General features: G+C 35.1%; 2 protein-coding genes across 2 annotated transcripts; both read left to right on the top strand.

Moving 5' to 3' along the window:
* LOC141677056 (F-box protein CPR1-like) lies at positions 1 to 1,842 on the top strand. Its single transcript, XM_074482787.1, has 2 exons — positions 1 to 425; positions 1,777 to 1,842. The coding sequence occupies exons 1-2, from the start codon at positions 32 to 34 to the stop codon at positions 1,827 to 1,829; spliced, it is 447 nt and encodes a 148-aa protein (XP_074338888.1). The 5' UTR covers positions 1 to 31; the 3' UTR covers positions 1,830 to 1,842.
* Positions 1,843 to 12,762: 10,920 nt separating this feature from the next.
* LOC141679234 (F-box protein CPR1-like) lies at positions 12,763 to 13,962 on the top strand. The gene has a single exon (XM_074485738.1). The coding sequence runs from the start codon at positions 12,763 to 12,765 to the stop codon at positions 13,960 to 13,962; it is 1,200 nt and encodes a 399-aa protein (XP_074341839.1).
* The last annotated feature ends 2,566 nt before the right edge of the window (positions 13,963 to 16,528 follow it).

Here is a 16,528-nt window from a genome sequence, read left to right as displayed (position 1 = left end):
AAGTTGCAATGTTGACATTTATATTGGGTCCATGGAAGGTTTTCTTTGTGTTCAGTGTTATGTTTATCATCCAGAATGTGATGACGAGTTGGCGGAAATGGGAGACATATGGTTACTGCAAAGGGATGGAGAAGAGGATACTTGGACCAAGTTAGTTTCGTTTAATAGACCATCTACAGTTTACCAGCCATTGGCATTTTCGAAGAGTGGCAATCATTTACTTTTGGCAAGCCAAGAAAAGTTTTTGTGGTACGATCTTGTCAAGGAAGAAGTACGAGAGGAATTCAGAATTAGGGGTCTGCCTCAATACTATGAGTCAGTTGCTTATATTGAGAGTCTTGTTCATCTTGATGGTGGTACAAGTGCAGAAGAGAATCAACTTATTCGAGAGAAAAAGGTGGCTGAAGACGACGAAAGTGATGAAGGTAATGCTGCTTAATCTTTCTATGTGAAGTTTAAATGCAAATTTATGTTGTTTGAATTTTGTTATTACATATATATGGTAAAATACAAGGAAAACAGTTTAAAAGACAATAATTAAATTTTAAGATGGGAAGTAATTCCCATATCAGAAGTAAGGCTTTGGCTCTCTGTGAAAGAAAAACAAGAAATACAATGTCTGAAATATAATATCAGAGTCATGCCTGTTCTTGAGCAAGTGTTTCAGCTAATGCCAAAACTTCCTAAACAAATATAATATAAGAGCCATGCCCGTTCTTGAGAAATTGTTTTCCCTCTTGCCAAAACCTCCAAAACCTTCCTAATAATCTTCTTGACATATTTATAATCTGTTTGCGTTTCTTTTTAACTGGGGGTATTTTACAAAATCATTGCATAAAAAGTATATTTAAGGCTGAGCTGTATAGTAGTCCTTTTATCATAGATATGTGTACTGTTTCCGGCTTCTGTTACACGTGGCTTAGGTTTTTCCTTGCATCTCTTGTTGGACAATGATATTTTCCTTGATATTCATTTCCTTTCTTTCTTAAGTTTAAATTTCTATTAGGGCTTAAAGATAGACATTAAAATAATTAGATTACTTCTTTCCCTGTAGGAGTAAACTTTCACATTTAATTACCTCTCCAAGCTAAAAGTATATATATTATACATCTATTTTGATTATATGTGCATCAATTCACAAGCTTTATCTTCCTTCATTTCATTCCCATAAACTTTTATTCCTTCCTTCCTTCTAATCATGTTTTTAAGCATATTAAATATTGTTTTCAAGCCCCAAGCAAAATCTTTATCTTTATGAGATATAGTTCAAGAATACTAAGTGATCATATGACTTTTTAAAATCTTATTAGGCCTGTTTGGGCACCACTTATAAGTCAACTCATGACTTATAAGCGGTAACAGTTTATTGACCAGTGTTTGTCGACCCAAATTATAAGTTGAATTTTTGAATTTATAATTTATAAGCTCATAAATTGAATTTTACTAGCGATGTACTTTTTCTTAACTTATTTTGATTTTTCACTTTTTATTAACTTTATTTTTTAAATATATGTTTTAAATGTTATTCTAATTTAAAATTCATGAATGAAAATAATTATATTTCAAAATTATCTATTTGGGTTCATTTAATTAAAAAAATCTGACTCATAAGTAAAATTATTAAAACATTCATTTTAAATCATAAGTTAAAATTATTGAAAATTCACTAACTCAATCTTATTACAAAAAAATTTGTAATGCAAAATTTATATATGTAACCCTTGATTTTGTCAATTGACTAGTATTAATTTAGAAATTTTCATGTTTTTGCCAAAGGTCTACGGCTGCTAAGTAGCATGGCTATGGAGATCCTTGAAGATGCAGTTTGAGTGGGCTTGCTCCTGAAGGTTTTCTTACAATTGTCAACTCTTGTGCTAAAGCCTGTTTGTACTATGGATAATGAGATGACTATGAGAGTTTGATGATTTTAATCATGTATTGTTTTGTATCAAATATCTGTATCTTTGCAGTCCAGAATGTTTTGGTTTATGCCTTAGTCTAGATCATGTGCATGCCTCTGGAATAGTATAGATCATGCGGAGGCTAAGTATATTTCTGTTTTGCAGAAACCTTAGTAATTTAATACCCCCTCTGATCATCGGTGAGAATATATTCATGCTGTAATAAAATTAAATTTGAATGTCTTAGCATTATTATGACAAATTTTATAGCATCGCAATTGTCTAAAATTTGATGATTTATATTTCATGCTATATTTCATTACAAATTAATATATCTAATTAAGAAGAATTAATTTCTATATAGAATTAGTAAATTGTAGATTTCTTAGACCAAATTTCCAGCATTAATAGATCCACATTTCATCTCTGAAAATTACTAAAATCCACCACCAAATATCGCTGGAATTTAGCTATAATCGACCATATTCTGTGGAATTTAGTATAAAATCGACCGAAGCATGTTGGTGGCTTTTCAGAGGGTGGATTTTAAGTTTTACGGTAGAATTTATATAAAATCGACCGAATCATTGGTCGCTTTTATAAAATTTAAAATTTGAAGTTCAAAATTTTGTGAAAATTTGAATCTCCCACCCGAGAATAAATTACACCAAAATCGGTCGATTTTAGCATAAAAATGTTTCAGAAAAATAATAAAGAACCACCCCACCCATCAACCGTGCAACCACCACCTACCACCGGGAAAAAATTCCGGTGACTCCATCTCTCACCATTTCGCTCTCCGTTTTGCTTCTCCTTTCTCGATCTATCTCTTCGTCCCCTTCTTTCTAGCTCACTCTCACTCAATCACCATCTCTCCTGATTCTCTTTCATAATCTCTCCTCAGTCTCCCAATTCATCTCTCATATAAGTGAGCCAAATAAAATCTGCCAGCACCCTACAACAACCTCAACTCAAACCAACAAATAAAATCCCTCCACTTCTCCTCTAAAACAACTCAATCAAATTAAAGGCCAACAAAAAACCCCTTCTCCCAGAGCGCAAGTCCCTGAAGATTAAAACTTGGTGTAAAAAAGCTACACATCTTTTCAATTATAGGCAAGTACAATAACTCAAACAAGATTTTTTTCCCTTAGGTAACCCAACAATAATCAGATAAAGGAGTCAAATTTATCTTTAAAATGTTGAACTGAAGTTGTAGATAATTGTAGGCAAATAAGTATGTATGAGTGTAAGTATAGTAAAGTGAGAAAATATGGGAAGAAAAAACTTACTACAATAATGGTGGGTTGAACTGGAACTCTTATAGTTCGGATCAGTGAAAAGATGGGCGGGGGAGGGTGTGGTTGGGGGGTTATAGTTAAAAAAATATTGTTTTTAGTTTTCTTTAAACATTGTTAAAGAAATATTGTTGAAAAAAATCATATAATACTTATTGTTAACATAAAAGCCACCAAATTCGGTTGTTTTCATTGTTTCCAATATTTATAATTTTTGGAGGGAAATTTCCCGCCTATTTTTATTAAATTTAATAAAAATAAAAGTACAATTAAAATTTAATTCCACCGACTAAAAGCGCCGACTATAAATTTCACCTATTAAAAGTGACCGAACTTAAATTTCACCGCATGCGGTGGATTTTATTCATTCGTCAATGAAAATTTTAGTTGATTTTAAATTCCATCGAAATCGGTGGAATTTAACTTCAGTGGCTTTAAGTTGGTGGAATTTAGTTTTTTTTTTTGTTGTAGTGTTGGTGGATTGGTAAGGATGGTAAGGGGACTGTGATACAATTAAGTTCCAAAGGCAAGCCTCGAAGAGCGCAACTAAATATTGCTGAAGCAATAGGAGTAAAAGAAGGGGGAGTTAGATAAAACACACTAACATGAAACAGATAGTAGAATCTGTCTGTCAAGTGGTAATGTGTGCGGTGAACGCTTCACTTGAGATGAATTCTCCCATTTAGTTTCCATTTGGCATGCTATACTTCAGAAAAAATGTTTATACTTTAATCAATGTTCCTCGAGTTATTATTTATACATTAAATAATGTTTCTAAAGTTCATGTTAAATGGTCCACGAACAAGGGTGTCAATTGTTTAGCTGGTTTTTGTTCTTGTTTATCAATTGTCATAACTGTTATATATCCCATGTTACACATATTAAAAAAAGACGTATATATCTATATATCTATAATTTATAACATGTAACTCTATAATTTATAACATGTAACATACGTAATAACTTTTATTGTATCATATAGGAGTGCAAAATAATAAAAATTATTACATGATAATAATATACCTATCTACATCGTGCAACATAACGTGTATAGTAGCACATGCTAAGAAATAAACCTAGAGTACATTATATTTGGGGTACATGAAGAATAACATATATAGTAGTACATGCTGAGAACTAAATATAGAGTACATTATATTCCGGGTACATAAAGAATACTATAAATGATCATCCTGCACCAACACTTTGTTTTCTGGTATAATGTATAATGTCATACAAGCAAAGAGAGTACTATATTTATAAAAAATATATATGTTGATGTACAATTTAAACAATCTAAGGAAAAAATATAATTGAGAATTAATTATTTATATAATAAACAATCTTTTGACTGTTATTAAGTACTTTAGTGCCAAAAATATATGTTTGTATCTCTATATATGCCTAATTTTTTTAATTACTTGAAATTTGAATGAAAGCCATAAGATCGTACAAGTAAGATGCTTTTATCAAATTTATATAAATCTATGGAAGAAATCTGTTTTTAAAAGATTAGATGACAGAATTTGAAAATATCGTGATTTATAACGAGGTGATACTAAGAGAAAGGAACAACCATTGCACAATTTCCGGATAGACTTAAGAAAAAAAAATCTTTGCAACATTTCTGGACTTATTAAGATGTTTGTAAGCCTTCTTTCAAGCTGTAATGATGAGTTCTCAAAACAAGCTTTTGGTTTAAATTATCGAAGTGTCTCAATAAAATTTCCTCACAACGATAAGGTATTAGCTTATAAAACATCCAAAAAAAAATAAAATGATACGTACATCTGGAGCTAGTCGAGAAAGTATCATAAAAGCCGCAATAAAGTATTTTAAATACCAATATTTTATTGACAGAACCTCTGATTATCCAAATCATAAAGTCATCACAATTTTCGACAAAGAAATAAATGAAAAGAATACATTGAATAATAACAACATATTCTTTAACGTTGGTAATATTATCATTAGCATAAACTCACCGAAATTATAGATTTTAGCATCAAAAGTCAGAACATGATAGTTAATAAGAGGAGAATTAAGCACTAGAGTGTGTGAATCAAATGTGATGATACCATAACATCCAACACTTACATAAAATTTTACTACTTACATAAACATCAAAGTTACATTACTTGTCACAAACATAAACAATGGGCTTAATTAACCCTCACTCAAATTTTTTCCAACGTTACTCTTGGAAAAAAGACATTAACATAAGCCTTATCAAAATTGCAAGGAGAGTATTCAAATTCTTTTGGAGAATGCAAATTTGAACCAAACATTTCTCATGAAAGAACAAATTTCCTCTTGGAAGATAAAGGCGTAGCTTGTAGAAGCATCATAGGACACAACATCAGAAATGAGAGGTGAACTTCTACGAAAACATATATACCGTGCCATCATTACCTACCAACAAATCCATATTTGAAGAAGGTGTTTTCTTGCAAGTATATATAGAATAGGTGGTTCTTGTATAACATGAGTTTCAAGAGTTGTTTATAAATCATAAGAATGTAAGAGTCCGGAAGGTTCTAGTGGGCTCAACTCAATATTGTTGTCTTCATAACTTCTTTGTGAGGAAGGTTCGTACTACCCAACTTTGAGGGCTAGATTTTTGTGTGTCGGATCCACACAATGATTAATTTTTAATAGGCATCTCCTTTAGACATTCTATTCTAGTATTATTAATTAGTTAATACATTCCAAAATTTCTTTATCCTTTAGAATTAGTTAATTAAGTTCAGCTTCTTTATTTCTTTTCAAATATTAGAGTACTAAGTAACATATGTGATTTACTCCTTGCTTCCACTCACTGCAGCTACTTACATCAGTACTGCAGCTAGCTCCAATACTCTGCACTCATAATTCATATATATAAATTATTTACTTTTGCATTTCAGCTAAATAAGACCACTGATCTAGGTTAGTTGACAAAAACTCACTAATTTACATCTTCAATTTCTGAAGATTCCGATGTGAACTTCTCCTTAGATTTCACTGTAATACAAGTGGGTTGTAACTTGACCTTGTCATTTCAGTTTTTTAAGATACAGATTCACATTCATTTTTCTTATAATTTCACTTAGTATAATTTAATGGAGACACCTGATTTCTCAAGCAAATTTGCAGGTAACAACAATCATAGTGTATGTTTTATCACGTTCCCCGCGAGTGTTGTCTTTTCCTCGAATTCTTGATCCTGACTATGCATCTATTCCTCCTCTGTTTCTCCGCTTTACCCACTCATAACATGTTGATAACTCCGGTGAGCGGGCGGCTCCGTCCGACGGCGTTCCTGGACAATCTGTGCGGGGGTGAGGTATAGCTGCTGGTTGGGCGCCTGCAAAACAACACCGGAAGGGGGTTTGGCTCCCACGGCGCCTCTGGTGTGAGAATTAGAACAGGCTTTGGAGAAGATGAAGGTATATATGTTTATGTAATTTAGAGGCTGCTGTGTATGTGTGTTTATATGTGATGGCTGGTTTTTGTTCTTGTTTATCAATTGTTATAACTGTGCGACGGCGTTCCTGGACAATCTTTGCGGGGGTGAGGTATAGCTGCTGGTTGGGCGCCTGCAAAACAACACCGGAAGGGGGTTTGGCTCCCACGGCGCCTCTGGTGTGAGAATTAGAACCGGCTTTGGAGAAGATGAAGGTATATATGTTTATGTAATTTAGAGGCTGTTGTGTATGTGTGTTTATATGTGATGGCTGCTGTGTGTTTTTGAGTGTATGAGAGTGTGTGAGTGTGAGAGTAAAAATATTTTCCAACCCCTAAACCCTTCGGTCTTGGGGGTATATATAGCCCCAAGGTAGGGTTTAGGGGTAGTTACCTCTAAATCTGGGCCATTGGATCTTGGGAGCGGAGGACGCCTGGCTTGGGCGGATTGCTTACACGTGTCCAGGGGAGGACCACCTCCAGAGTGTCCTAACGGCCTCTGACATGCGTCGTGCTTTTCTGGAGTGTTGGTTGTTGATAGCTGTTATAGTCATGTGCCCACGTACCCCTCCTTGACGGGTTGTAGGATGTGCATGCTTTTGCTGGGACCCCGCTCATGGCCGTCTGAGTCCGGATCCGGATCCGGGTAGGCATTAGGTCCGGGCTCCCCGTCGGATCCGGATCCGGGTAATGCGATGGGGCCGGGCCTGGCCTCTCCATTTGATTGTTCTGGGAGAGGGGGGTCTCGGACCATCGATCGAGCCTGGTGTCCTTTAGATCCAGGTTACATCCTGGCCGGGTCACTTATACCCTATCATTTCCCCCCCACTCCCTTATGCGGATTTTCCGGATGAGGGAGTAGAGTAGGATTACATGGTTGGCTTGGGAGAAAAATTTCTGCTCCTGGTTGCCCCCCAATCCGGATCTGGTGTAGTAGATGCCAATTCGGATTAAGGTAGGATGGTTGATGCCTTAGAAAAATTTCTGCTCCTGGTTGCCCCCCAATCTGGATCTGGTGTAGTAGATGCCAATCCGGATTAAGGTAGGATGGCTGATGCCTTAGAAAAATTTCTTCTCCTGGTTGCCCCCCAATCCGGATCTGGTGTAGTAGATGGCAATCCGGATTAAGGTAGAATAGTTGCTGCTTCTAGAACAATTTCTGCTCCTGGTTGCCCTCCAATCCGGATCTGGTGTAGTAGATGGCAATCCGGATTAAGGTAGAATATTTGCTACTTCTAGAAAACTTTCTGCTCCTGGTTGCCCCCAATCCGGAACTGGTTTAGTAGATGCCTATCCGGATTAAGGTAGAATAGTTGCTGCTTCTAGAAAAATTTCTGCTCCTGGTTGCCCCCCAATCCGGAACTGGTATAGTAGATAAAGACATGCATATACATATGAAAGCGTAATATCAAAATCATGAGTTATCGAGTTGTTAAAACCTAGAATGATCAATCAAAGCTGAAATTAAATATAATAAACACCTACAGACTAGTATTTTATTCATTAAGTCTAGTTGGATGATATAAAGGGAGAAATTATTCAAGACTCGGCCTACACAGGTAACCCCTAATTCAAACCAGGAGAGATGCTATGGAAGATATTCACCCATCAATCTATGAAAATTATCAACTCATATCACGCCCTGTTTTTCAAGATCTAATTCACTTCAAACTGTGCACAAAGTAGGCAGAATTTGGACACAGTATCACACCTAAACCATTAAAATCTTCTTGATATTTAGAATAGATAATAATAATAGGCACAACTTCTAAAAAGAAACTATTGTCAATAAAATGAGAACTTCTCAGTTCAGCACCTATAACATTTTCCAGGACGTACTCTTCCTGCCCTTCCAACTCTTTGCCTAGTTGATGCTTTTGATATTGGTGCTACTATCAAATTTTCAACATCTGTAATCTGCAAAGTTGTAATCAGAGTTATGTTAAAAATCAAAGACAATGCTGCATATTTAAATATAATTTCATATATGATATATCACAACCAGAAACTGGAGATTACTCTAAGCAAATTTGTAACCAAAAGAAACCTACTGCCCAAAATGCAATATACTACATTTGAACTCTTAATGGCCATGTGGCATCTTTTCGACACTGACACAAACTGAATTATTCTGTCTAGGAAAACTAAGAATATCTGAATACATGATTTTAAGATTATAATATGAATTAGTAAACAGACTAAACACAAAATATTTACAAACAACACAAACACAAATATATACAAGCACTTTTTATTACTTGTAAATCCGTATTTTAACTACACATACAACTACACATGCAACAACTACACATTTCAATTTCACATGCATACATACAACTACACAAAATGCAGCCCAAACATATATAAATAGATATGTAAAGAATAATATACCTAACAAAGTAAGCTCCAAAATCCCAAAAAACACAGCAACAAACTCCAAGACCAAAATCCAACTTAATTAGCTCCGAGATTTAAGCTTTAATAAACCCTAAGCTACAAGATTTAGCTCTAAGAAACTCTACTCCTCACCTTAAACTTCAATGAACACACTTAACTCCTTAATCTTCGAATCTATCACAAAAATTGAAATAGATGAGAAAAAAAACATTTGAAAGAAAGACAGTAAGAAATTAAGAGATGAGTTGAAGAAATTGAGAGGTTTAATTGGAGATTCAAGGTCTAATCGGAAAGGGGGGAAAGACAGTAAGCATATATTTGAGAGTTCTAGGTTTAGCAGTCGAGAGAGAAAGGGGGAATGACTGAATGAGTTTTTGTTTTTGTTTTTGTGGAGATTGTAATTTTTTGTTTTTGTTTTGATTTTGATTTATTTTTAATTTTATGTTATAATGTTATTAAAGTGAATGAGTGAATAGGCGGGATGGGGAAATATACTAAGGGGGAAAAAATTTGGCTAAGGGTGGGGAGCAAAAGGGAGAAGCAGCGGGCTCTAATTTTTTAAAATTGAGCTTAGACATCGGTTATTATGTCAACCGATGTTAAAAAAAAATTGGACATCGGTTTATATGTTAACTGATGTGACGTAGTTTTTAAAAGAACAACTTAGACATCACTTTACTCAAAAGCTGATGTAAACATACCAAAAAGACATTACTTTTTTTTATTGTGATGTAAAAAAGGCTTTTAACATCAGTGACTTTTCTAACTGATGTCTAATGTGCGATGTCTAATGCTGATTTTCTAGTAGTGTAATGTGGATTTATATGATAAAAAATAAAGATGAGGCCCTGAGCATGTTTAAGAAATTCAGAACATTGGTTGAGAATAGTACGGGGGAAAAGATAAAAATGTTAAGAACTGACAGGGGTGGCGAGTTTTGTTCTAATCAGTTTAACTTATATTGCGAAGAGAATGGAATTGCAAGACATCTTACTACTCCCTATTCACCACAACAAAATGGGGTTGTTGAGCGTAGAAATAGAACTGTTGTGGCGATGGCTAAGAGTTTCTTAAAGGAGATGTGCTTGCCGTCAGATTTCTGGGGAGAAGCAGCTCGACATGCTGTGTGCGTATTGAATCGATTACCGACACGGGCTCTGTCAGATAAAACACCGTACAAGGTGTGGAAAGGGTACAAGCCAGACATAAGTCACATCCGAGTGTTTGGTTGTGCTGCACACATGAAAGTGCCAAGTGTGCACACAACTAAACTTGACGATCACAGCAGAATGGTGGTTCACTTGGGTACAGAACCGGGAACAAAGGCCTGTAGACTCTATGATCCAGAGTTTGGGAAAATAGCTGTGAGAAGAGATGTTGTGTTTGAGGAAAGGCGACCTTGGAATTGGAATACACAGCAACAAGAAAGTTTGAATGCTCAAGGTTCATTCACTGTGTCGAACAACTGCTCAAATGGAGAAAATCAGAGTGACACTGTGGAGGGGTCTGACAATTACAGTGATGATAACATGGGGGACACAAGTGGACACAACTCGACCACCATTGAGACATCAAGTGTCAGGACTCCCACCAGGCCAATTACAGCAAATACTAGTGAAGAAGATCAAGGATCTGCTACTAAAAACTCAAGTAGCAGCAATGAACAACCAAGAAAATTTAGGCTGCTGAGTGACGTTTATGATGAAACACAAGAAATTGAGCTGGAAGAGGAATTACTATTATGTGGTATAGATGAACCAGGAAGCTATGAAGAAGCTGTGAAAGAAGAGGCCTGGGAACAGGCTATGAAAAATGAGATAGATGCAATTGAAAAGAACAACACCTGGAAACTCGAAGAGCTAGCACCTGGGCACAAACCGATAGGTTTAAAATGGGTTTACAAAATAAAGAAGGATACAAACGGAAAAATTATCAAATACAAAGCAAGACTTGTGACGAAGGGATATGTGCAGAAGCAAGGGGTCGATTTCGAGGAGGTCTTTGCTCCTGTTACCCGTTTGGAAACAGTGAGACTTCTTTTGGCACTAGCAGCAAAAAATGGGTGGGAGGTGCATCACCTAGATGTAAAATCAGCCTTTCTCAATGGGGATTTGGAGGAAACCATATATGTAACTCAGCCCAAGGGTTTTGTGAAATTAAATAGTGAACACATGGTATATCGATTAGTTAAGGCATTGTACAGATTGCGTCAAGCACCCCGTGCTTGGTATACCAAGTTGAGTAGATGCCTGGAGAAGCTTGGGTTTACTAAATGCCCATATGAAAATACAGTATACACCAAACGAGAGGGGGATGAATCATTGGTAATAGGTGTGTATGTTGACGATCTCCTGATCACTGGTACAAGTCTCTCAAATATTCAGAAATTCAAGAAGCAAATGAGTGAGGAATTTGAGATGAGCGATCTCGGAAAGCTATCTCACTACTTGGGACTCGAGGTCAGCCAGGAGAAGGAATGCATAGAACTAAAGCAATCTGCGTATGCAAAGAAGCTATTGGAAAAAGCTGGCCTAGCAGACTGTAATCCATCCAAATATCCAATGGAGGCGAAAGTACATCTGGTTAAGGACGAAAGTGGGAAGCCTGTCAATCCCACGTTGTTTAAGAGCCTTGTTGGAGGTTTAAGGTATCTGGTCCATACACGACCAGATATTGCATACTCAGTAGGGGTAGTCAGTAGGTTCATGGAGCGTCCTACTACCATGCATCTAAATACGGTTAAACATATATTACGTTATGTCAAAGGGACAGTAAACTACGGGCTGATTTATTGGAGAGGAACACGGAACTACATACTATCGGGTTACTCTGATAGTGATCTTGCTGGGAATATTGAAGACAGACGAAGCACCGGAGGTATGGCCTTTTATTTAAACAAAAGTTTGATCACTTGGGTGTCACAGAAACAGAGATGTGTGGCTCTATCCTCCTGCGAAGCTGAATTTATGGCTGCAACTGCAGCAGCATGTTAGGGAGTGTGGTTACGAAATCTACTTATGCAAATAACTGATATGAAGCATTGTCCGGTCACTATATATGTTGATAATAAGTCCGCGATTGATTTAGCAAAAAATCCTGTTTTTCATGGACGGAGCAAACACATTGATATCCGTTATCACTTTATTCGGGAATGTGTTGAGCATGGTGAAATAACTATTAAGCATATACCTACTGAAGAACAGTGTGCTGATATTCTGACTAAAGCCATGTCCACTGCGAAGTTCGAGAAGATGCGTACCCTGTTGGGAATCTAGAATCTGCAGAAAAGAGTTTAAATTACGGGAGAGCATGTTGGTGTGTAATATAAACTCGTTTGTTTGTTTGAGTATTCACTAAGCCACGTAGCAGCTAGGAGAATAAGTAAAATGTTGTTTCAATATTTTTAGGATCAGAAACAAATAAGTGGAAGTAGTGGATGTTAGTTAGGAGTTTGATTCTAATTTCTAGGAGTTAGTCATTTACATTGTTTTAAGTATCTCAGCATGTATTCAGTTTTTTTTATGTGTGATATATAAAACTTTGAGCAAGTTTGTTCACTCTCTGTCAAATACACGATAGTATTAAATCTGTAGTGTGCATTCACAGGTGATCCACAAACTGAAACCAACACTTATTACGTCAAAAACACTCATTTCGATCTCTACTGTTTTCACTCTTAATCTTCCACATCTTCATCTTCATCTAAATTAAACTCTAAAAAAATGTCAGATGAACTGCTTGCCCTCATTTTCATCCACCTACCGGTGTTCATTCTAATGAGGTTGCGCTGCGTTTCAAAGCAATTTCGTGACTTGATAGACAGTCCATATTTCGCCAACGTGCATCTTCGTCATTCGGTGAGAAATCGTTTGAATCGAAATATACTTTGCAGAAGTATGGATCCCGATCTAAATTGCAAAAGTGTGGGTCTACATTGTGTTGAAATTGATACACTCCGTTGTTTTGAACCAAAATGTCCAGGGGGATGTTATAATTCTTCTACTCAATTAATTGGTATGTGTAACGATATTGTTTTATTTTATGATCAATGTATTAAGGAAATCACATTTTGGAATCCAGCAATTCGCACATATATTGATGTGATTCTTCCTCGTGTTAGTATTCCTCAAGGTTCTTTTTATAATCATACATATAATAATCTGGGGTTTGGGTACGATCATGTTAATGACCATTATAAAGTTGTAATGACTGTTCAGTGGTATCGTACTACTCGATCTAATGGTGCGCAGAATGATAAGGAAGTTCATGTTTATAGTTTAAAATCAAATTCATGGAGAAGAATTGGGAATTTTCCTTATTCAGTAAATTGTGGACGATTACCTGCTACTTTTGCTAATGGTGCTTTGTTTTGGATGTGTTCTGAAGAAACAGTTGAGTCAAATCATGGAAAATATATTGCTGCCTTTGAGCTTGCAACCGAAGAATATAGAGTGGTACCAGCACTACCTGCGTATGATGATACAAGTTGCAATGTTGACAATTATATTGGGTCCATGGAAGGTTTTCTTTGTGTTCAGTGTTATGTTTATCATCCAGAATATGATGACGAGTTGGCGGAAATGGGAGACATATGGTTGCTGCAAAGGGATGGAGAAGAGGATATTTGGACCAAGTTAGTTTCGTTTAATAGACCATCTACAGTTTACCAGCCATTGGCATTTTCGAAGAGTGGCAATCATTTACTTTTGGCAAGCCAAGAAATTTTTTTGTGGTACGATCTTGTCAAGGAAGAAGTACGAGAGGAATTCAGAATTAGGGGTCTGTCTCAATACTATGAGTTAGTTGCTTATATTGAGAGTCTTGTTCATCTTGATGGTGGTACAAGTGCAGAAGAGAATCAACTTATTCGAGAGAAAAAGGTGGCTGAAGATGACGAAAGTGATGAAGGTAATGCTGCTTAATCTTTCTATGTGAAGTTTAAATGCAAATTTATGTTGTTTGAATTTTGTGATTACATATATATGGTAAAATACAAGGAAAACAGTTTAAAAGACAATAATTAAATTTTAAGATGGGAAGTAATTCCCATATCAAAAGTTAGGCTTTGGCTCTCTGTGAAAGAAAATAAGAAATACAATGTCTGAAATATAATATCAGAGTCATGCCTGTTCTTGAGCAAGTGTTTCAGCTAATGCCAAAACTTCCTAAACAAATATAATATAAGAGCCATGCCTGTTATTGAGAAATTGTTTCCGCTCTTGCCAAAACCTCCAAAACCTTCCTAATAATCTTCTTGACATATTTATAATCTGTTTGCATTTCTTTTTAACTGGGGGTATTTTACAAAATCATTGCATAAAAAGTATATTTAAGGCTGAGTTGTATAGTAGTCCTTTCATCATAGATATGTGTACTGTTTCCAGCTTCTGTTACACGTGGCTTAGGTTTTTTCTTGCATCTCTTGTTGGACAATGATATTTTCCTTGATATTCATTTCCTTTCTTTCTTAAGTTTAAATTTCTATTAGGGCTTAAAGATAGACATTAACATAATTAGATTACTTCTTTACCTAAAGGAGTAAACTTTCAGATTTAATTACCTCTCCAAACTAAAAGTATATATATTATACATCTATTTTGATTATATGTGCATCAATTCACAAGCTTTATCTTCCTTCATTTCATTCCCATAAACTTTTATTCCTTCCTTCATTCTAATCATGTTTTTAAGCATATTAAATATTGTTTTCAAGCCCCAAGCAAAATCTTTATCTTTTTGAGATATAGTTCAAGAATACTAAGTGATCATATGACTTTTTAAAATCTTATTAGGCCTGTTTGGGCACCACTTATAAGTCAACTCATGACTTCTCCTCTAAAACAACTCAATCAAATCAAAGGCGAACAAAAAACCCCTTATCCCACAACGCAAGTCCCTGAAGATTAAAACTTGGAGTAAAAAAGCTACACATCTTTTCAATTATAGGCAAGTACAATAACTCAAACATGATTTTTTTTCCCTTAGGTAACCCAACAATAATCAGATAAAGGAGTCAAATTTATCTTTAAAATGTTGAACTGAAGTTTTAGATAATTGTGGGCAAATAAGTATGTATGAGTGTAAGTATAGTAAAGTGAGAAAATATCGGGAAGAAAAAACTTACTACAATAATGGTGGGTTGAACTGGAACTCTTATAGTTCGGATCAGTGAGAAGATGGGCGGGGGAGGGTGTGGTTGGGGGGTTATAGTTAAAAAAATATTGTTTTTAGTTTTCTTTAAACATTGTTAAAGAAATATTGTTAAAAAAATCATATAAGACTTATTGTTAACATAAAAGCCACCAAATTCGGTTGTTTTCGTTGTTTCCAATATTTATAATTTTTGGAGGGAAATTTCCCGCTTATTTTTATTAAATTTAATAAAAATAAAAGTACAATTAAAATTTAATTCCACCGACTAAAAGCGCCGACTATAAATTTCACCTATTAAAAGTGACCGAACTTAAATTTCACCGCATGCGGTGGATTTATTCATTCGTCAACGAAAATTTTAGTTGATTTTAAATTCCACCGAAATAGGTGGAATTTAACTTCGGTGGCTTTAAGTTGGTGGAATTTAGTTTTTTTTTGTTGTAGTGTTGGTGGATTGGTAAGGATGGTAAGGGGACTGTGATACAATTAAGTTCCAAAGGCAAGCCTCGAAGAGCGCAACTAAATATTGTGAAGCAATAGGAGTAAAGAAGGGGGAGTTAGATAAAACACACTAACATGAAACAAATAGTAGAATCTGTCTGTCAAGTGGTAATGTGTGCGGTGAACGCTTCACTTGAGATGAATTCTCCCATTTAGTTTCCATTTGGCATGCAATACTTCAGAAAAAATGTTTATACTTTAATCAATGTTCCTCGAGTTAATATTTATACATTAAATAATGTTTCTAAAGTTCATGTTAAACGGTCCATGAACAAGGGTGTCAATTGTTTATCTGGTTTTTGTTCTTGTTTATCAATTGTCATAACTGTTATATATCCCCATGTTACACATATTAAAAAAAGATGTATATATCTATCTATCTATAATTTATAACATGTACTCTTATAATTTAGAAACATGTAACATACGTAAGAAATTTTATTGAATCAATATAGGAGTGTGGCAAAATAATAAAAATATTACATGATAAATAATATACTATCTCTACATCGTGCAACATAACATGTATAGTAGCACATGCTAAGAAAATAAAACATGTGTACATTATATTTGGGGTACATGAAGAATAACATGGTATAGTAGTACATGGTTGAGAAACTAAAATATAGAGACATTATATTCCGGGTACATAAAGTAAAGAACTATAAATGATCATCCATGAGTCGAACTCTGCACCCACACTTTGTTGTCTGGTATAATGTATAATGTCATACAAGCAAAGATAGTACTATATTTATAAAAAACATTATATATGTTGATGTACAATTTTAAACAATCTACTAGGAAAAATTATAATTGAGAATTAATTATTTA

This window comes from Apium graveolens, chromosome 8 (assembly GCF_009905375.1).
Source record: "Apium graveolens cultivar Ventura chromosome 8, ASM990537v1, whole genome shotgun sequence".
NCBI classification, from domain to species: domain Eukaryota; kingdom Viridiplantae; phylum Streptophyta; class Magnoliopsida; order Apiales; family Apiaceae; genus Apium; species Apium graveolens.
The sequence above is the reverse complement of the archived record's forward strand: the minus strand, read 5'-3'. Positions and strand labels throughout refer to the sequence as shown.